This window comes from Microtus pennsylvanicus, chromosome 7 (assembly GCF_037038515.1).
Source record: "Microtus pennsylvanicus isolate mMicPen1 chromosome 7, mMicPen1.hap1, whole genome shotgun sequence".
Taxonomy (NCBI): Eukaryota; Metazoa; Chordata; class Mammalia; order Rodentia; family Cricetidae; genus Microtus; species Microtus pennsylvanicus.
In genome coordinates this window covers 17,052,252-17,074,802 of record NC_134585.1, presented here as the reverse complement: position 1 = coordinate 17,074,802, position 22,551 = coordinate 17,052,252, and the positions used below count along the sequence as shown (strand labels likewise).

Genomic DNA, 22,551 nt, shown 5'->3' with positions numbered 1-22,551 from the left:
AAGCTGAGTACATTTCAACCCCCCCCCCCCAGGGTCTAGTATCGGTATTCTACAAGCTTTCTCAAGCCTTCTATGCGCATTCTCTTTCCTTCCAGGCTAGTGTAACTTCAGCTAATGGTTACCTAGCTGTGTGGGACGAGGTCTCCAGGAGTTGCCTTTCATGTCTTCCAAAGACAGTGGCATTTGTGGCAGCCCATTTTCTGGTTGTGCTGCTGGTGGGCGTTACAGGAGACCCTGTTTTTCTTGTTGACGTGAAGACTCTAATGGGCTGTGCAGGGAGTCTCAGATGACTGTCACCGGAACTGTCAGACTCTGATCCATGAGCAAATGACTCAGTGTGTCTTCTCCCTGAGCCTCGGCTCAACCCTGGGACCCAAACATCTGTATTCACAAAGCAGGCACCCGTTTGTGTGACACCTTAAAGAGTTCCACAGACACGTGAGAGTTGTCAGTTGGTTCAGCAGCTGCAGAAGCTAACGAGATACGGCCCTCCTCTCTCTGTGGGTGCAGTCAGCCACTCACTGAGGGAAGTGGTGCTGAAGCCCAAAGCTTGACTCCAGGTCTGCTCCCAGGATGCCCATGCTTCCTGCCCTTCTCAGCAGCAGGCCCAGATGCCCAGGGCCTGGTGGGGCGCTGTGCTGGGTGAGGCACTCATCCCACAGCCCCCTCGTCCACGCTCACAGAGCTCACATTTTAACACTGTCCTCCCTCGGCCTCCATCCCCCACCCCAGCCATCCCATCTCTTCTCGACTTAAAAATCTGAAATGCTTTATTTGGCTTTGTAAGAAAAAAATAATAATGCTAATTAGAGTCATTTATAGGATTTAATTATGTGTGTCATTCAACATAATTGTGAGTTTTTAATAGTGCCGAAATAACCCTGTGAGTTGGCTGTGATTGCCAGTCTTCACACTCCAGTCTCTGACTTTATTGCTTACGTACTGTAAGTTAAAAGAAGAAAAAGCCTAGATGGTAAGAAAAAAAAAATCAGTGCTTGTAGTAGTTCTGTAATGAAACATGTATTTAAAGACTCTGCTGAAATTATTTCTTAAATTTTACACAGCTTGAGGGTCTATGGAAAGGGGCTGATTGTATCACATTTGGTATAATCTAGGGCATCATGAATCTATCACCATCATACATTGTAGTTTTAGGCTTTAAATTCTGCACTATGTATTTCTGGGCGTTTTAGTTTTTATTTGCATAAAAGGTGGAGGTTTTTATAAAATACTTTCAAATACCACTTAGAATCCTGTAACTGTTTCATTAAGAAAATGTTATCATTATGCTATTGTTACAAAGCACCAATTTTGGCACAGAAATGGTGTTTAAAGGCCCCCGTATGTAACAACATAAAACAGGCCGAGCTGTGTTTACCCAGATCATTTTCTTACTGATTTTTGAGCAACAGAGTGGCAGATTGGCGCCCTCTGTTGCTCAGTTTCTGGACCTACACTATAAAAAAGTCGAGTTTGTCTTTTATGTGTCTATCTCTTAAATTAGCATTTAGGGGTTGGGAAGTGACTCAGTGGTAGAGCACTGGTCCCTAAGTCTGGTCCTCGGCTCTGAAAAGCAGATTAACGTGTGCAGGTTTAACCAAGATAGCGCTGTGACCTGGTTTGCCTGGAGGAGGTGCACTGTTTGTACCTGTGCCCTTTGCTCAGGTTGACTCTTAACTGCGGCTTTCAGAGTCGATGTGACCGTGGCAGCTTTCAGGCATCTTTAACTAAATCAAACAGCCTTACTCAGCAGTTTCATGGTTAATCTGGATGAGTTGGGAAAACATCCCACTTTTGCACCCAAAGTAACATTTTTGAGGGTATTTAAACTGAAAATGACTGAGGCTTCAGAAAATCGAGGTTTGAGTTTTCTCCTTTTTAAAAGACAGACTTAATTCTGCAAAATTTTATGGTTAATTAGATTTATATTATAGTTTGAGAATATTTTTATATCATAACATGGCAGGCATCTGTTCTTTCTTTGCATGACATGGGTTCCGGGGATCAACCTCAGGTCCCACGTTTGCCTGCAGACGCCTTTATCCACTGAGCCACCTCACCCTCCATTGCTCTGTGTGTGAGACAGGGTCTTCATAGAGTAGCACAGGCTGGCCTTGAATGCGCGATCTTCAGCTTGAATGGTGTCTCGTTTTGTTTTGAGTGATAGGAAGTCCTGACTTTGGGAGGGAGGTTGTCTTACATCTCAGAATGTCCTTGAAAGAGGTTTTCTGTTTCCCTCTCTGCTTGCTGTTATCTCATACTAATCTGCGGTGTGCTTGTTCGTTGGAACTTAGGAGAGATGAGCTATTATGTGAGATATTATGCCACCTGCATATAAATTAAAGCCAAAGGTGAGATGGGGCTTTCTCATCTTCAGGGATAGCAGCCCACAGCTTGACTTGGGCAACACCTGACTCCTTCAGGCCAGTGCAGCCAACAGAGTCGAAATGTAGGTTTTGTGATTGCAGTCCCAGGGGCAGGAACAATACTGTCCATTATGTTGAGTTGGTCAGCAAAGCCACCATCAGAGTGTCACCAAGTACACAGTATTAGGAAGTTGAGCGGTTTATATAAACTCCCTGAAAGGTAGCTAGCTGTCGACTAAACATCTTTTGAGGCAGATACTCCACATTAGTTATTAGTATTCATAGGCGTATATTTATTTTAAAGTTCAGCTGTTTGCCAAAGACTTGAAATCGTCGCTTCTTTTAAGAAAGACCTTTGTTGGTGCTGATGTGTGTTTCTCTTGACAGCGGCGACGTGAACTGTGAGAGCAAAGAACGAAGACCCTGCAGAGGGAGGCTCGCCCTCTCAGGTAGGCTGTGGGCGCTCGCGGTACTGCTGGGTGTGTCCGTAGAGTGGCTAGAGTGGCTGGCGTTGCCGGCCTCGTGTATTCGGTATTTCCAGTCTCTCCGTTCCATTGTTCATACCTCCATCAGAATATTTATTCTAAATATTTAACCATTATTCTCTGAAGTCGCGTGGAACGTCGCAGTGTGGGGGAAACTTGCGCATTACAGACATGGTACAGGTTTGCCCTCTGTTCAGGTTGCGGAATGTGCAGAAGGCGCGTTGAGTGACCTGCCTGCTGTAGGTGCCCAAGCTGGGCTGCAAACCCACAAGCTCTCTCTCCCCGCCTTTTCTGTTTAAGGATCTTCTAAGATACAGTTTTCATGGGAGTTGGGTCCGTGTTTATCACAATATATCAAAGCTGCTGTCACTGGGCTTGGCTCCTGTGATTGCTCAGTGAATGCTGGGGAGATGACTGACCACTTTCAGCTTGTAAAAACCAAACTGCCCCAGCCCCGCCAAGTTTTCCATTCTGCCCCAGTTCTTTTTCTGGCTCTGTCTTCCATTACGCAAGTCACGTGCTTTAGGCAGATTTTTTTTTTCCTTCCTTTGTCAACACACGCCTCGGTTGAGACACCTAATTGGGTTGTGAAACTGTGGTATTTTCTCCAGGATCTGTTTGCTCATCTCTAAACCCTCCCACTATCACTGAGGCTGGAACCATGGTTCCTGTCCGCAGCGTTGGAAGACGCCTTGCCACTAGATGGCGCTTAGGCTGTGTAGTCTCAGTTTCTCCAAAATGGCAGGGCCATCCAAGACAATGGCATAGAGATGCCTCAGGATTAGCATGGCAGGCTGGCAGGTATCTTGTCAGCGCACCCTAGAAAAGCAGCGTGTCCTGTGCTTGGCCTCCAGGAATGGCTGGCTTTTCCGTTGGCCTAAGGTAGAGTGCCCAGCCGCTATACCACCGGGCTTGCCGCTTAAGGGACCGTTCTCCACCTCCGTCGCTCACAATCATGGCTGGACACAAGTTACCGTGCCGGGAGAACAGATATTTTATTTAGGACCTTATTGGAGAAATTGCCCAAAGTGCTCCAGAGAATTAGATGAGCCGCGCCAAAGCCTGTCGCTGGTTCTGTGATTACTTGCGTTCCTGCTTGGTCTCCAGTGTGCAGCCGACACAAGGCCCGCAACATTGCCTGTGTCCATTTGCTGCCAAACATGGGACATCTTCTGTTTAAATACAGTTTAACACGCATAGATTAACTATTGTAGATCTTTAGAGGAGTTTTTTTCCACCATCATTTAGATATTGTTCTCCCTCCCTTGCTTCTAGTAAGGCTCTACTCTGTGGGCAAATGAGGTAAGTGGCCTGTGGTGTGACCTCTGTGATTGCTGTCATCTGCTGTTGCTGTCATCTGCTGTCTTTTTCAGAGCGCTTGTTTACCGCATTTAGAAGGGATCCTTAAAAAAAAAAAAAAGGTATACGTGTCGGGGAGGGGTCTTTTCATGATCGTAGATAACTTTGTACAAAACCCAAGGTCGTCTTCCCCAAAACATAGTCTTTCTTCCCAAGACATTTTTTTAAAATGAAATTAAGAAAATGAAACCCAGAGGATGGGATGCATGTGCCATTAGCATGGTCTTGGCTCGCTGGACACTGGCAGCCAGGGGTCCGAATGTTTCTAAGACTGCGCTATAAACAAGACAGACCTTGAGTTTCTTGTACCTGCTTCCCCTGGCTAGAGCTTCATAACTATGGAAGTAGTGGGTTCGCCCGCATGCTTTGTACAGCAAGCAGTGGCATTGTGGCAATTGCCCTGTGTTCTCGCCAGCTGCCCACTCAGCGACTAAGCACAGTGGTTTCACTCCCTCATTTTCGTATGTGTGGATGCATGTTTGCATGTATGTAGACATGTCCTGAGGTGGAGTCATCCTCAGTCATTCTCCCACCTTTTAATTAATTTCGAGGCAGGGTCTGTCAGTCAAACTCACAGGTCCCTAGCAGTGACAATCTCTAGAGCCAACTTCCTTTGGGAAGCCCTCCGCCACCCCGCCCCAGGCTGGAATTACAGGTGGCTGCCACAGCCATCCTGCATGTAATGGGTTCTGGGGATCCAAACTGTGGTTGTGCACCAAGTGCTCAACCCCTGAGCCATCGCCCCAGCCCCTAGTTTTCTCTTAACCAAGTTACAGGCTGGCACCGGATACTTCCGGTTCGCTAGCTGTGTAGGCAGTCTCAGTTTGCTGTAAACTGTCAATGAGGATACAGGAAAAGCAAAGGTGGAGTACCATAAGCTAAACCCATGTGGGTGGTTGTTTCCCTCGGTCAGAGCTGGACCCTCTGCTATCGGAGGAATCCATGGCCAACTGGGAAACGGATGGGAAATTCTCGCTCTCCCGGGGTTTGTATGGCGCTGGGGTGAGGCGTGAGAAGGAGCAGGACCGAGCCCGGGTGTGGGGAAGCGCCTGAGGAAGCGTGGTCAGGGTCCCTCCATGAAAGTGGGAATAGTTAAGGCTGCCACACCACAGCCAGGGCAGCTGCAGTGAGAAACCGTTGGCCATCGTGGAAGGGAAGGAGGCAGCCATTGTGAAGCCAGGCCTGACAGGCCATCAGCCGAGTTAGAGTTATGAGACAAAGACATTCCTATTAAAATCAAGAACAAAATAACAATGTCTATTATGTCAACATAATTTAACACTGGTCTGGAATTGTAGCTAAAATAATGACTGAAAAATGAAGCTATTGAAAATGAATAGGCAGATTGGAGACTTTTCGAGGCTAATGGATGGCAGATGGATGTGACCTAAGGGGGAGGCACTGAGACACTTGAATTAAAGCATTCAATAAAATGTGACTGGATTTAGGATAAATAAATAAAAAGTGGTAGTTTTTCTTAAAACCAGCAATAACGTGCTACAGAATATAATGAAAAAAAAGTGTAATTTACAACAAGGCAGCAACTACCCTCAAGCATTAAATATACAAGAATAACCGTAATTAAAATGTTAGTGTGGGAGCTGCAGGCATGGCTAGCTCAGTGGGAGGTTCTGCTGAGCCTGTGGACCCCAGCTCCAGCCCTCAAACCAAAAGCCAAGGTTAGAGAAAATGTTAAAAGTAAATATACTATGTGAAGATAAAATATCGAAGACGTTATTAGTTCCCTGGGCCAATGAGAGGACTCAACAGATAAAGGCGCTTGCCGCCAACCCTGATGATCTGAGTTCAATTCCTGGGGTCCACGTGGTAGGAGAGAACCAAATTTTATAAGTTGTCTCTGACCTACACACACACACACACACACACACACACACACGGGGATGGGGGGGCGTGTAAAAATGTTTTGAGCTCCTAAGTTAATTGAGAGGGATTTTGATCAAATGGTAAAAAACCAGTGACAATCGGATGCCTCCGAAAGACAGCAATTCTAGCACGTTTGGCACTGGGATCTATAATTGCTGATTAATGATTTGGTTCCATCCGTGAAGTGTTTGGGCCAGGGACAGATGTGGGCTCAGAATGGCATAGCTGCTAAGGGAGGCATCATAAAGCCGGGGAGCGGGGAGGAAAAGGCATAGACGTGGGGCTAAAATCATAAATTAAAAGAATGAATTTTCATTTCAAATACCCCTGAATTTTACATATATTTATTAACTTCTAAAATTATCACCTATGGAGCTAGAGAGGTGGCTAAGAGTATGTATTACTCTTGCAGAGGACCTGAGTTGGGGCCCAGCTCCCACATGAGGGCTCACTACCACCTGCAACCTCAGATCTCGTGCCCTCTTCTGCCCTTCGTGGCCATCAGACATGACACACAGGTGATGCAGACAGAGCACCTGTATACATACAAGAACAAAATATTTCCTAAACCAGCTGTGAACCACTAGAAAATGTGTATATTTCATCTTTGATAGGCACTATTTATTATGGAATTCAGAGGTTCACATCACGGTGAAATAAAAATTATCAAAATAATTGTCTTTTTTTTTCTGCCGCCTTTGCAGATATCCGAATCCCACTCATGTGGAAAGACTCTGATCACTTCAGTAATAAAGAATGTACGTATGGTTTCCATTCGTAGTCGGAAGTGTTTCCTTTAGCGCACAGGATCCCAGTTTGTGATTTCTGAGGACAGACTCCATCAGCACTGAGAGATGGTGCTGCCATTTGGCAGTAAGCACGGTGCTGGTGAAGGGTTGCAAGTTCTCTGATTCAGAGTAGATGGCACATACCACGTACACTTTTCCCTCGTTGATGGGAACCTGAGTGATGGGCTCAAGGTAGAGAGGTGGGGGAGGAAGGTAGCCCCCCCCACACACACACTAAACAGCTGTCTGGAGTGAGGTCTCGGCTTTGCTTTGTTGGGTTATTTAACAGGATGTGATGAGAGGTTGTTAACTAGATGTGATCTTCTTTTCCCCTTCTATTTTACCGGCTGTATGCAGTCTTCACTAGTCTGTGTATTGCTTGGATGACGGTCATAAACCTCAGATGTCTCCTTTGCCTGGGCGAGGCAAAGCCGAGTGATCCGATAGTCCTTTATCTGCCTTGTCTATTGTGGCTTTATTCTTCATATTCCAAAAGATGAATGGTATCAGGCATAATTAATTTAATATGAAGAATTTAAATCAAGTTAGTGTTTGTTTTTCAATTAGGCCATATAATTTACTTCACCAAGGAAGGCACGTGGGAATTAAGTCAATCTTCCTGCTTACTGCAGAGAATAAACTTTTCCTGAAGAGCTACATTTTCTCAGTAATGAAGAAATCATGGCTAGCCTTTAATAAACCAGCTCTTTAATCCCCTGGCATTTGTTAGAGCATCAACAAATCGCAAGGCCTAGCAGCTCTGTTTTTATGTCCCCTGTTTTAGTCCCACTTTGTGTGCCCCCTGTTACTTTTCATTGCTTTGCCTGCCTTTTGGGCGTCGGGGCTTTCAGGTGGTTTCTTCCTGTTTTCAGCGCGGTGGAAGATATTTGCTGCTGCTGGTGTTCCCGCCTTTAAAAGTCGCTTTCTCCTAAGACTTGGACCTCCTTAGGTGTGGAATCATTATGTGTGGTGCTTAGTTTCCTGGTGGGGCACGAGTTGGTTAGTGATCAGATTGGTTTCTGGGGATCTCTTCAGGAAGCTGCGGGGCTGATGTTCATTTTTGGTCCTTCGTTTGAGGTTGGGTTTGAGTTGGGTGAGGGACCATTGGAAACACAGGAAGCCGTGGCCGGAGCTATGGCAACTCAGTGCTCAGCGTGCGTGCGTGCTAGGCGAGCATCTGGGGCCTGATTTGTCCGGCTTGTGATGGCCTCCTCTACCATCGTCTCTCCTTTAGGCACACAGCGCTACGCCATCTTTTGTTTATTCAGGATGGGAGCCGAAGTGTTTGACACCGACATGGTGATCGTGGATCAGACAGTCACAGATATATGTTTTGACAACGTCACCATATTGTAAGTATCTTTCATCTGTAAAGAATGAACTCGGAAGTCTGCCTCTTTTTCTTTTTTAAATATTTATTATGTGTACAGCATTCCTTCCATGTGTGCCTGCAAGCCAGAAGGGGGCACCAGGTCTCATAGATGGCTGTGAGCCACCATGTGGTTGCTGAACTCAGGACCTCTGGAAGAGCAGTCAGTGCTCTTAACCACTCAGCCATCTCTCCAGCCCCTGCCTCTTTTTCTTATCGGTAAAGGAGGGCCGACTGCCGTCTTTGGTTTCTGATGGCCTACGTCCTGATGGTCCTTGGATCCTTTTCAAAGCATTAACAGCTTTAAATGTTTAAAAGATACATTTTTTTTTTGGATTCAGAATAAAATAGAAATCTTCTAATTAATATAAGCAGCAAATAGTTGGCTTGTTTTGCTCTGATAAACTCTTTATAAATATTTATATTTCTATCATTAACCAAGCTATAAATATAATCGAATTTCACTTTGTTTGCTGTATAGTGAATGTAGGCATAAAGCTGATTTTTTTTGTTTTTAAACTTCACAGGAAGTTTAGTGACACGAGAAGTAAAGTAGCGAAGCAGGTTTGCTTCCCAGCCGTTCTCTAAGTGCCTAGCATGGTGCTCGGCCGTTCTTTCCCTTACAGTGGATTCCTCACGGACTCTCAGACAGTGAGCAGCCTGGCCATCTTAAAGCGCTGTTTTACGGCCCTGCTCTGCGCAGGCTCACTGTATTAATGGCCATCATACAGAGAGGCAGAAACGGCTCCTCGGGCAGCTGCGGAGATCATTTCTAACCACCCTGAGTTTTTCCTGTCCTCTCCTTCAAAGACTCTGCAGTCGCCTCGTGGGATTTGTTTCTTGGGCGCTTTCGAGATGCCATTCCCCTATCGAGTGGGAATAGCTGCGGAGCGGCTCACGCGGAGCCAGCCGCCCGCCCCTTGCCATGTCCACTGACCCTTGAGACCTCAGAGGCCCGCCTTTGCCAGTCAGGTAACACCGATGGGACCGCCGCAGACAGCATCTGTGGCTTCCGTGCTGGTGTCCCCAGCGTGATTGAATAGGACAAAACAACATGTCACCCTGGGCTATTAGCAGCAACACGGGCCATTTTACAAGCTGCATTTAAGCCAAAGGAATCCAGTGATGTCCCGCCTCAGGAAGCGTCCCAAGTTCTTGTAGAATTTAGGCTAAAGTGTATTTCCTTCATTATCTCTCTATCTTCATTTCTATTTTCAGACGTTGCTAATGACATTTTGTTTCTTGCCAAAATTACCCCACTCACTGGCTAATTGGCTCTTTTCTTCACATCACTCGGCCATTGTTTGCTTTTTTTGCCACAAAGACAAAAGTTAGATGGAACCCCCTCCCCCCGCAGGAAGAACAATACAAATGACTTGGAAGACAGCATATGATTTATTGGTATTTTTTGTGTAAATATTTCAAATTGGTCTAAAAATAACTGCTGACAAGTGTTCTCAATGTTAAAAAATGTGCTTTTTGTTATGATGCTTGTTTTTAATAAGTCTTCAATATTTATGAATCTCTGGTTTTTCTTCTAAATATTGACATTTGTTACTCATTACCAGGAATACTGTATGTTTGGAAGTTGCCAAGTAAGGAACTATAAAAATATCTGGAAGTGGGTCCTTGGATTTATTCAAACCCTAGATTGGCCGTTTGAATTTTAAGGCCCCATGACTGACTCCCTTTTGTCTTCCGGTCACGTCTGCAGATGGATGCGGTCCTAAGTGTGTCTTGCTCTTAGTAACAACACCATGGGTTTCTGTGCTGAGGGTAGTTGATTGTGCCTAGAAAGAGTAATGCCTGACATACTGTGCTTGCTAAACAGTTGATTTATCCGTTTGTTTTCTTTGTGCGCATGTCTGTGTGGGAGAGCATGAGGACAGTTGTGAAACAGCAGGTGTGGAGGTCAGAGGGCAACCTCCAGGGTAGACCGGAGCCTTTTACCTAGTGTGAGCCAGGATTTGTTTTTTTTTTCTGGCATACGCCAAACAAGTTGGCCCACGGGCTCCTGGGGTGTCTCCCGTGTCTGCCCCCAGTCTTGCTGAAGAACTGCTGAGATTACAGACACAGGCTACCACATCTGATTCATGGGTGGGGGAACCCAAACTAAGGCCCTTATGCTTGGTAAGCAAGCATCTACCAACCGAAACGTCTCCAAACTGGAGAATTTCTGAATAGGGTGTTTTGGTTTTTTTGTTTGTGTTTGTTTTTCGAGACAGGTTTCCTCTGTAGCTTTGGAGCCTCTCCTGGAACTAGCTCTTGTAGACCAGGCTGGCCTTGAACTCACAGAGATCCCCCTGCCTCTGCCGCCCGACTGCTGGGATTAAAGGTGTGCGCCACCACTGCCCGGCCCTGAATAGGTTTTAATAAAAGCCTCTCCGGTCCCATCTCCTTTCAGGCATGGTTTGTGAAGCCACAGCCTTCATCAAGGCTGTGCCTGTCCTCTGGGAGCCCCAGGCTGTGAAGTCTATCCCTTTCTCTTGGTTTTGTGGGCCTTTCTCTCTCTCTGACCAAACAGTGGAATGCTGGTGGCTGTTGGCCGCAGTGAGGCGGTGGACTGACTGGGTATGAGGACAAATGGGAACTGGAGGAGAGACAGATGTTTCAGGAAATTCCAGATATAATATAAATAGATACTTCCACATTTTGGTGGTGAAGGACTGTGAGGGAAAAACAGCAAAGCCAGCGTGTTCATGCTTTCTAAGTACTGTGCCTGTGTGTGTTGGCTCAAGTGAAGTAAAGTGCTCGCTTGCGTGTCTTGTGTATGTGTGCACACACACGTGTTCTTGTGTGTGCTGTGAATGACTGTGGGGTGTTAATGCATAAGCATCCAGACACCAGGGGACAACAGTGGGCCCTCTCTGCTGTGTTTTTAAAGACGGTCTTCTGCTGGCCTACAGCTCACTGATTAGGTCATGCCTGACCAGGTATGCATGCGTGCTTGGCAAGTGTTTCACCAAAAAAAAAAAAAGAAGTCACTCCCCAAATCTCCAAGACTCTAGTTTAGAAGCTAACAGCTCTAAAAGTTACAGCGAACCTCTAAAGCTCTTCAGAAACTAAATAACTGTGGAAATCGCATCTCCTTATATATGATTTAAATGTTGATTTTTTTTTCTTTTGACTGTCGTAAAAACATCCAAGGTGTGTTAGTTTTAGCGTCTACTGAATTTGACTCCCAGCATTCTAACTGCTCTTGTGCTTAGCCACGAAGCAGGCCCGGACTTCCGGATAAAGATCGAGGTGTACAGCTGTGGTGCAGAGGACTCCTCCATAACCAACACCCCCAAAAAGCTCGCTAAAAAGCTGAAGACATCCATCAGTAAAGCTGCAGGAAGGAAGATAAGTTCCATGCTCCAGGAAGAGAACCAAGAGGCGTGCCTGCTCGCCAGCTCCGTTGCGTAAGCTTTCTGATAGAGCGCGTGTGCTGTGGCAGAGTGTGGTCGTTAGAGTATGCATGTTTGCATTTCCAGCGGTACAGCATCTGGAAACAGAAGGAAGCCTCGGCCGCGTGGTCTTTACCTAGCTGAGATGGCCTTAGCCCCTTCTTCTGAAGGATGTAAGTCAGGTGATCTGCTTTGTAGGTGTTTGGAATTCTACGTCTACCAGAAAGGCGAACTGTTTTTCCCAGAAGGGGCTTATATGTGTCCACTTCCTGACGTTCTGCTAATTGGATTTCTTATGTGTGCTGTTCTTTCTTATTTAAAATGTTTTATCGCTTTAAGAAACCAATATGATATTATATCACATCTAACAATTTAGAAATAACTTCTTATGTAACCTGGTAGTCTATATTCAAATTGTACATTCCTGAAAAAGTCCCTTTGAGGTGTGATTGTACGAATCAGGATCAAACAAAGTGGGTAATGACACAATTGAGTGAGTCCAAATTTTAGGCTTAGTTTAGTCTCATCCAGTTCCTTCGCTGGTTTTTCTTGGCCTTACTTATTGAGGAAACCAGGTTTTTGTAGGGTGCCTGTATTTGTAATCTAGCTGCTTGCATCTCTGTGCTCCTGTATTTCCTGTCCCCTCGTAATGGATCTGAGGGACGGGTTGGCTCATTCTCCTTAGGGCTCTGATCCTCTGTCTCGTTAGAAATATTTTCACCGCATTTTTCTCTGTAGGAGACCCCGCTCCACTTCTGAGTTCAGGAGTTTCCAGCCTGATGTGTCTATTTTAAAGCCGATTGCCTGTCTTCTAGCTGAGGCTTTTAGCAGCTGTTACCCACGATTCATTGTTTCGGTCAAGACTATAATGCAGTGGATCCCTAGATTTGTTCTGCGTTTGTTCCTCTTAATGACTTCTTTGAGCATCACATATAATGTTTTGATGAGATTGGTCCTCTGCCCTCTTCTCCAGCTCTCCCCCGACCCATCCTCCACTCCTCACCCATCCAATCTGTGCCCCCCTAACCCTCCAAGTCATTCAAGACCAATTTGTGCTGCCCCAGTATTCCTGGATGTGTGGATCCTGGTTGATTGATCAGGGGATACAGTTTTAGAGGACAGCGTCTTTCTCCTCACCAGCAGCCAACAATCTCCAGTCGCTCCACGGCTAGCGGTGGGCCGTGTGTCCCACTTCCTCTCCGTGCTGGGATCTGGTCTGACTTGGGCTTGCACTGGTCTGTGATGGCTGTCACAGCCACCCTGAGTCCCTGTGAGCAGCAGCCCTGCTGCGTCCTTAACTGTTTTCCTTGTGTTCATCTACTGCCTCGGCTCTTGGTCGCTTCTCACCCGGGCTTCTACAATGACTTCTGAGCCTTAGGAGGGGAGTACGGTATAGATGTCCTGTTCAGTTGCTCTGTCTTTCTCCCCAAGACAGCAGTCTTGCAGAGAAGGCAATGCTGCCACTGCAAGACAGTGAAGAGGAAAGAGAGAAAGAAATTCAACTTTTATATGACTCTTACACTTTATCAGGTTTTAGACTTACTTGCGGGTTGGTGACAGGCATGGAAGCAGACCATGTTTTATTTGAACACACGTTTGTGTTGTGATAGTTCTCGTTCTCCCTTCTCTATTGGATGAAGCCTTCAGAATGACGCATGCCGTCTTTCCCGCATGCTGACCCTTGGAGTATCTTTGCTGCCACAGGCTGCAGGTTGGCTGTTCCCTTGTTCATTGTGTTGTTTCCTGCTGGGCCGGGCATCGGCCTTTCTGCCCAGAGCCCTGACTTCCTTTGTGCGCTTTCTTGAAACATTGTGTTTTTCTCCGCAGTCTTGTGTCTGTGTTTCATTGGGAAAGCATTGACGTGGCCACGTTCCTGGAATTTCTTTGCGTGGCTAATCAAGCTGGCTCTTCAGCATGTCAAGACGGTTCTGTAATTACAGACATGAGATATTCTAGGTGTTGATTCCAGTAACCTCAGTCATCAAGATAGAGCTAAGGATGCTTCCCATGCCAGGTGTCCTGGTGGCCTTCCACTGTGGTGTTTAGATGTTTTTTGTTGGTTGGTTGGTTTTTGTTTTTTCAAGACGGGTTTGTCTGTGTATCCCTGACTGTCCTGGAACTTGCTCTGCAGTCCAGGCTGGCCTGAAACTCAGATCCACCTGCCTCTGCCTCCTGAATGCTGGGATTACAGGTGTGCGCCACCACTGCTCAGCTTTTTTGTTTGTTTGCTTGTTTGATGGTTTTGATAGAGACTGGAACAAGAACTGTACTGCACACCATGACTGACTGCATGCATCCCTAAAGGGTAGCGCTGTTAACACTAGGTGTTTGCAATAAAGTATTAGGTATATTTTTTATTATAGTTCATTCGGATTTACCAAAATGCCATCCGTCTATAAGGCATTACATTGCTTTTATGATCCACGAGTAAACCTCAGTTTGAGGTCTGAGAAACCGTTCCCCCACCAAAAAAAAAAAAAAAAAAATTTCTTCCAAGACAGATGTTAAAACCGAGGCAGGGCGCCTTTCTTTTTTTCCTTGAGAGATTTATTTACACCAGGATCCTGTCGGGCGTTTGCTGGATTGGGTCTCAATTCTGTCACAAGGTATTTGTATTGGTCACTTCTCAGTCGCTGTGATGACACACCATGACTAAGGCAGTTTGTAGAGGAAGAGTTTGTTTGGGCCTGCAGTCCTGTGGAGTCTGAGCTCACGATGGCCGAGCAGAGGCACGCAGGCTGGGTCAGGAAGCCAAGAGCTCACATCTCGGAGTGCATCCGGAACTGCGCAAGGCTTTAAAATTAAAACATCAACGCCCAACCTCAGTGACATGACACACTTCAACACAGCCACACCAACTGGAGACAAGTCATTCAAATGCTAGAGACTGGGGGACATCTCCCATCCCAGTGCTAACCAGGCCCGACCCTGCTTAGCTTCCGAGATGAGTCTAGATCAGGCGCATTCAGGTGGTTTGGCCTTAGACATGGGGGACATCTCATTCAGACCACCACAGTAGTAGAAGCTTTTCTTCTTTACAGAGATTACATAATTCCACATTCAGATTAGGACACCTTAGAATGGAAAGAGACCATGGGGGTAGCTGCCCAGCACTGTGGCGGCGTGTCTTAAGAGCGGCATTGTCTAGGAATTGGAAGAATCACTGGGGTCTCTTCCAGCTGCACCTGCCTGCGACTTTACCCTTGGGCCTTTGTCTCCTCTACTGGAAGGCAGAGGTGCTTAGACCCAGCCCTTGTTCTCAGGGACATTTGGGGGCTTTCGGTTATCCTGAAATCAAACAGAGTTCTAAACACTTGAAAACTTTGTTGCTTGGCCATGAGAACTTAATTTTTTTAAATTTTCTATCACTTACTGCTTGTGTGACCCAAGCTTGATTACTATACTCTTTTCCCTGCCCCACACAAAGAGAATAATAATGCAATAATATCTAATTTTGTAGAATCATCATTATGAAGTTCAATAGTTAACTCTTGGACTTTGTATATGATAAGTGTTTAATAATTGCACTTTTCCATTATTGTTACTGTTTTTTTTCCCATGTTTTTTTTCCTTAATTCTTGCAGGAGCTCTCCAGTTAAAACCTTGACATGACAGCATACAACGTACATGTGCTTTCATGGCCAGCCCCCTTTGTAATTTCACAGAAGATGATGTAGATGAGGCTAGACCCTTTGTCCAGCCTGCATTTCTCTGAGAAGCCTGGTGGTTTTCTTGGCCGTCTTGTGTTATTTGTTACGTTATCACTCAGAGGGACAAAGCATCTTCATCTTGATTCTTCCATTCACGTCTGGCCTCCACGCTTTGCCCCTGAATTCAGATGCTAAGCTTTTCTATAGACATGTTCCAGGAAACCTTGATTATTTTATACTACTCCGATCATCAGAAGATGTGATAACACCCTCGACGGCATTTTACACAGTCACCTTCTCTGAGTACCAGCGTTTGCTCGGCCCTCAGGCTTGAGTGAAGAGTAGCTGGCTCACACACAACTCACAGCGCGCCTCAAGCGTTCACTCTGGCCCTTGGGAAGAGAGAGAGCATTGGTATTCAGAGAGCACAAGAAGATACAGTTTTACGTTTCTAATACAGATCAAGTTCAGTGTTGAGGCCCCCACTGCAGGTCTTATTTAGTCTCTAACCAAAATAAGTGCATATAAAATAGTGTGTCTAAGAGATGGTATGTGACCAAATATAGCTATTTTTTCTTGACAAGAATGCATCCCCCCCACACCATCTAAGTAGTCATTATTTTTCATATTGCTTGACCCCCCCCCCCGCCTGCCCCAGTATTGTAGCAATTGGCCTACTTGATAGAAGACATGTAGCTGGTTAAACTTTTGGGAACTCGGTGTTAGGGTTGGCACAAGGGAATGAGTGCAGTGTTTTAGAAACAAAATGTTATCCTGACCAGCATGCTTGAAGAGTGAAATCATTGTTGGTTTGGAAGATTCCCATGTAATTAGTCACGGGCTAAAAATGAAGCGACTTCAAATACCATCATAAAATGGTATTGTTGGGCTAAAGAAGACAGTGAACATTTTTGGTATTTTTTTTTTTAGTATGTCCCTGGTGTGACTCATTTTTTCTTTTTATCTGTGGGATTTAGGCTTACTGAAATCTCTTTAGATCTTGCCAGTTCCTCTAACAGCAGAATTAACTGTTTTTTTTTTGTTTTTTTTTTTTTTTGCTTCTCGATGGCTGGGATAATGTTCTTTGTCATTTAAACATGCTTTAAAAAATTCCTGTCAAAGCGTGTAGTTTCATTTGTGATAATTTAATTGACTAAAAGACAAACTAAATTAAAAAACAACAAGAAGAAGAAGAAGTTACTCGTGGAGAGCTGGCTTCGTAGTTAGGAGCACTAGTAGCCTTTAGCCCCGACACTTGTCTTTGACCCCAGTTCTGGGGCACCTGACGCCCTCTTGTGGCCTCTGGGAGTACTGCACACACACACATCACGCAGATGTACCTGCAGGTGAAACACTGCACATATAAACTGAAAAGAAATACCGCAAGAAGCCACTGTGCTGAAATTAAATCAGAATGCAGGTATAAAACAACGCTCCTAACACATCTCCAGCACAAATGGGGCATCTGTGGTTTGGAACAATACTGTTAAAAGATTTGAGGGTGTGAAAGCTAAGATAGGTTCTGAACTTCACTGAGGAACTGGCCTTGGAAAAGACCACAGCAGCAGGTCAGTCCTGAAGGCCCTTGGGCCTCAGAGCTTGCTCATCCCTCAGGATTCTTGCATCTCCTAAAACGTGGCTACTACGTTTTGTTTCCTCTGAGACGAGCCCTTTAATTGTAAGCTAATTGTAAGAGAGCCATGAAGACAGCATGGCATAGCGGGGCCCCATCTTAGCTACCAGCAAGTCAGCCACATTCTCTGAACATCATGCGCTTATCTGCACAGGTGCGCCGAGTTCATCCACCCTGCTCACCCCGACCCCAGAGATGCTGTCTCGCAGGTCTTTAAGGAAAGGAAGTGGTCACAGTTCTGCCGTTCTCAAGCAGACACCGCACCAAGACCTCTGCCGGCAATTGATACGCAGCCGTGGTTTTCAGCTACCGCCGCTTAGCCACACCAACCACTCGTCAGGAAGGTGGCTCTAGTTTAAGGACTAGGATCTAGAAAAGCCAAACAAACAACAAAAGTAATAATAATAAAGTTTAGAGTTCTGGCTGCTTTGGAGAGGATGCCTGCCGGGTGCTCTGAGCAGTATCTTCCTCCCACGCTCTTAAGCTCCTCCCTGTGCTGTGTTCCTGTTCCTATTTAGGCTGCGCGTGCACACACACACACACACACACACACACCGCTTTGCTCTGAAGTCACACGGTGTTTAGCCAAAGATTGTCCCTGGCCATATCGTCTGTTGGCTGGATTCTAGCACACCCATTTTAGAAGGGATTATTGATTAGTACTTTTCCTTTTCATGTTATTTTTAGATGAGCCCTTTCTAGAACCTGGAGGTTAATAATCTATGCATTTACCTTTTAGTACTTGGAGAAAGGGATTCTGGGCACGATCATGGTTTAAAGCCTGTGCTGGTTAGTTTTTGATTTGGTTTGGTTTTTTGGTTTTTCTTGTCAGCTTGACCCACACCAGGGTCGTCTAAGAAGAGTGAGCTGCAGTTGAGGAAATACCTTCATCAGACTGGCTTGTAAGCAAGTCTGTGGGGCGTTTACTTGACTAATGATGAATGTAGGGGGACCCAGCCCAGTGTGGGTGGCGCCACCCCTGGGCACGCGGTCCTGGCTTCTATAAGAAAACAGGCTGAGCAAGCCATGTGAATTAAGTCAATAAGTTGCCCCCTTTCCAAAGCCTCTCCTTCCGATCCTGCCTCCGGGCTCCTACCGTGACTTCCTTTCCTATAAGATGGAATAAACCCTTTCCCAAGTTCCTTTTTCTTGTGGTATGTGTCACAGCATCAGAGAACAGCCTAATACAAAGCCCAAGAAAAAAACTAAGCCTGTAATTCAGTCTTGGTATAATTTTTGCCTATTCTACCATCTTCCGAGTGCTCCAAGTGAGCATGGACGCATGGGCGCACTCACTACACCTGGGCAGATCTTTAGTTGCTGTGGTGTCTCCCTTTACCTCCTAAAGGATTTTGCATAGTTGCTTTCTTCCCTACCCCTCCATTTCTCGCTCAGAGCTGATCTTGTGTTTCGAATGCTGTTGGTATCCTTGACTGTCGGTGGATTTGCACGTCCTCGCCCCGTCGGACCCACCAGCTTCTCTTGGCTCTCTCTGTCCAGGGCTCATCTGCTTGAGCACCGGATCCCACTGGTCTGTCTTCTCGGTGACTGGGATGGATCCCTTCCCCCTTCCACTTCCCTGAACCATCAGCTTTTCTTTTCTTTTATCTCCCAAATATATCGACCTTCTGCAGGTCCTCCACAGCTCTTGGCTGAGGAAACAGTCTTCATAGTCCTGTCTCGCCTTCCTCTTCTCCCATTCTCCTGAATCTTTTTAGCTGACTTTCATCCTATCTCTTCCTCCATCCCAGCCTACAGGAAGTCCTGCTGAGGTCATCCAGGCAGCCACCCTCTGCCACAGCTGCTGTTGGCTCATTGGTGTAAGCCCAGCTGGTCACTGCCCATGAAGTAAGCCGTTGACTGTCTTCTTGGGTCCCGCTGTTGTGGTTCGTCTTCTACCTTAGGGAGTGCTCCTTGCCTGTCTCCATTGATCGCTGCTTTTCAGCTCAATCCAAAGGGTTGTGTTTGATCATTGGCCTTTACTTGGTTTTCTAACTTTCATTAAATTTCATCTCGGTACCGAAAACTCCCTCCCAAATTTCGGTGTTCAGTGTCTTCTGCCTCTAGACGCAACACCTGCTGCCCTCCTGCCCAATAACGGGCAATTAAATTGAGTTGTTCCAAACTCAACTCCATACCTAACCCCCTACAGTCCGCCCCATCTCAACTAGTGAGTCCCTTTTTCTGGTGGCTTGAACACAAAGCCTCGGCGCTGTTCCTGGTGTCTTTCCTGATCTGTGTTCACACTGGGTCAGCTTCGAGAGGTCGCGAGGAAGGGCACCTCCTTCCTCACTGTCCCCAGCCTGCATCCACCCTAGTTGACGTTTCTGTTTTCACGTCAGTCCCCGAGGTCTGCCCTCCACACAACCGTAGCAGCCGCCTCTCCCTGTGTCACTGAGAACAGTTTGGGCTCTTGATCCCGCACTCCGGCCAGTGCTGTGTGTAGCTTCTGCCCCTTGCTGGCCCGCTGGACATCCGGTGCCATCGCTCTGCTCCCTCCCAATAGCCCAGCCACAGTCCTGGGCGTGTGAGCCATGCCTGGCCTCACTCCCATGGCCTCGCCGTCTCTGCCTACGGCTCATTGCTCTTCCACCCAAGTCTCTGCACAAGCCTGACTGTGCGCGAAGGGCTTCCTCTCCCCTGCTCACCCAAGTTAACCCCTCCTCACCTTAATCCTCCTTCTGCGCCTCCCCTAGCCTCACCGACCCTTGCTTGTGAGAGCGCTCGCCTCCACCCTTCCTTGCTGACTGTTGCAGCCACCGTGACAGACGCAGACAACTCTACTTCATTGTCAGCGATCTTTCTCCCAAAGACAGCACGTTCTGCGTTCAATCACCGATAGGCAGTCTATTTCCTTTTCTTTCTCGCAAGGAAAATGGTACTGCTTTATCAATGTAAAGCGCTTACAGTATTCAACAATGTACTTCCATAAAACAAATGAGCATCTCGGGAGCGCGCATCATACATCACACCTGGTTACCACACAGCTGGCGTCGTATTAGCAGGCAGCCTTGTGTGCTGTTAGCGCGCTCCTTGTGCTGTGGTCTTTGGTTCCTTGGATTCATTCTCCAGTTGTCTCCCGTGCTTCCTTAATTTTGCAGGAGTAGGGGGAACTCATGTAGATGCTAGGGGAAAATGAAAGCTAATTATGAAAGGCTCCCTGGAAACATGCGTAGTGCGAGGCCGTGCTAGCAGAGACTAGCCCACATGGAGCAGGCAGTACTAGCAGAGGCTAGCCCACATGGAGCAGGCAGTGCAAGCAGAGGCTAGCCCACATGGAGCAGGCAGTACTAGCAGAGGCTAGCCCACATGGAGCAGGCAGTGCAAGCAGAGGCTAGCCCACATGGAGCAGGCAGTGCTAGCAGAGGCTAGCCCACACGGAGCGGGCAGTGCAAGCAGAGGCTAGCCCACACGGAGCGGGCAGTGCTAGCAGAGGCTAGCCCACACGGAGCAGGCAGTGCTAGCAGAGGCTAGCCCACATGGAGCAGGCAGTGCTAGCAGACTGACTCACACAGAGCATGAGGTTAGTGGCTTCAGTAGTGGCGATATGATTCACAGTGACCTAAGTGTGTAAATCTGATGTCCTGTTCAGACCCGCTAGAACTGTACACAGGTCTCACGCTGATGACGTTGTCAGGTTGAAATATGGAAATAAAAATAACAAGTTTTCCTACATAAAGTTTAACCTGAAACACTGTGTGCTAAAAATTAGTCTGGTCTGTCCGTAAGGATTATACAAAATGAAAAGCCGAGGGAGGGGCTGGAGAAAAGGCTCAGGGGTTCAGAGCACTGGCTGCTCTTGCAGAGGACCCTGGTTCAATGCCTAACCACCCACGAGGCAGCTCACAGCCATCTGCAACCCTAGCTCCAGGAGATCTGATGCCCCCTTCTGGCCTCTGTGGGGACCAGGCATGCATGTGGTGCACAGACATACATGCAGGCAAAACACTCACACACACAAAACTTAAAACATAATTTTTTTAAAAAAGAGATTTTGTTGGAAAATCTTCTATGGAACTTCCTTTTGTTTTAGAGGACGTGCATGCGTCCCTGTATGCTTGCTGTGTGCACATTTTTTATTGCAGAGATTCCAGTAAAGAATGCTATGTGCTTGCTAAACGTGTGCATATTATTATTATAGAGATCCCATCAAAGATTTGGTGGGAGCTAAGTTTGTGAAACGTCACCTGACACAGTGAAAGATTCCCATCAGGCCTCTATTTTCCCCGGGTTATCCGGGGTCTGTGTGCACACATGTACCCTTAACATACTCCTCAGCGCTTGGAGAGAAAAATAATAAAACCACGAAAACTCATTAAACGGAGGTTACTGGCATAGAAAATACAGTTGTTATTTATGTGGATTTTCTTTTTCCTTTTGGCCCTGTTCCGGGCATTGAATACACTCGGCAAACAACTTTACCACTGAGCCACACTACCCCAGTCCCAAAGTCAGTTTCTATAACCATTTACTAACTTCATCGTCATATTGTCTAAGAATTCCGGCAAGTGTGCTAGTTGTGAGACCAGACAGCCTCCGCTCCCCACGCTGCGGGTAGAAACGCCAGACCTTTCTAGTCCACAGCCGGAAGGAAGGAGATTGCGTTTGTCAGACAAAGCTGGCAGGAAATAAAGTGGTCAAGGCAGGTGCTAACAGTTTACTCTTGCTCAGGGAGCAGAAGCCAGCAAGAATGGTTCTCCACTCTAATTTATATTGGGTTTAAAAGGGGGCAGGAAGGGGCGGGGGGGTGACGAGCTAGGGCTCAGAGTCGTGGACGTGGAAATGCCACACAGCCCCAAGGGGAGTCCCCAGTGGGTCTGGGTGCAGCTTACCTGGTTTTACCAGCTGGGACGTCAGCAAGTGAGGCTGTCCCAACAGACTGGGAGACAGGGACCCACCCGTCTGTGGAGGTGGGCTGGGACCAGCGTGCAGTTCTTCGTGCAGCCTATGTAGGCCCAGGTTGAGACCCAGTTCAACAGAAGGCTCCAAAGAAGCCTGGCTAGGGTTTGGTTAAAGAGTGTCTTTGCCCTGGAAAGTCCAGTTAGTTCTAGGTTTCATTATCCACCTCTCAACTTGCGGTGATTTCCCCTTCCTCATAGACTTCAACCCACCCTCCTTCTGGGCCTCACGAAGCCCAGTGCTTTCTGACCTCGGCCTGCATGTCCAGCCTCGGCCTGCCCCCACGGGTACCAGCCACACTTCTGCTTTCCTTTGGGCGTTGAAGTTGCTTTCCCAGCTCTCCCTGCGCAGGCCATGTCTCCTCAGTTTCTGGAATCATTTGCTCATCCAGGTCTGGAATATGTATGCATGCATGCGTTCCGTGCATTTCTCACAGCCAAAGGTGAATACTGGGTGTCTCTGGATCACTCTTCACCTCATTTTGGGGTCTGTCACTCAACCTGGAGCTCACCCATTGCGGTGGCTCCCCATTCAGGTAGCATGACTGGCCAGTGACCTCCAGGGATCCACCCTTCTCTCCCACCCAGTGCAGAGAGTGCAGAGGTATAAACGGGGGTTCCTCTCTCTCTCTTTCTTTCTCTCTCTCTCTCTCTCTCTCTCTCTCTCTCTCTCTCTCTCTCTCCCTCTCCCTCTCCCTCTCCCTCTCCCTCTCCCTCTCCCTCTCTCCTC

At 46.9% G+C, this 22,551-nt stretch overlaps 1 protein-coding gene across 1 annotated transcript in view; it reads left to right on the top strand.

Annotated features, from left to right (window-relative positions):
- Window positions 1-22,551, top strand: part of Rtkn2 (rhotekin 2) — a 60,986-nt gene that overhangs the window by 13,585 nt on the left and 24,850 nt on the right. The window contains exons 3-6 of the mRNA XM_075980063.1: window positions 2,754-2,815; window positions 6,799-6,852; window positions 8,117-8,234; window positions 11,461-11,655. Of these exons, the coding sequence (XP_075836178.1) occupies window positions 2,754-2,815; window positions 6,799-6,852; window positions 8,117-8,234; window positions 11,461-11,655 (429 nt within the window). The remainder of the gene's footprint in view (window positions 1-2,753; window positions 2,816-6,798; window positions 6,853-8,116; window positions 8,235-11,460; window positions 11,656-22,551) is intronic.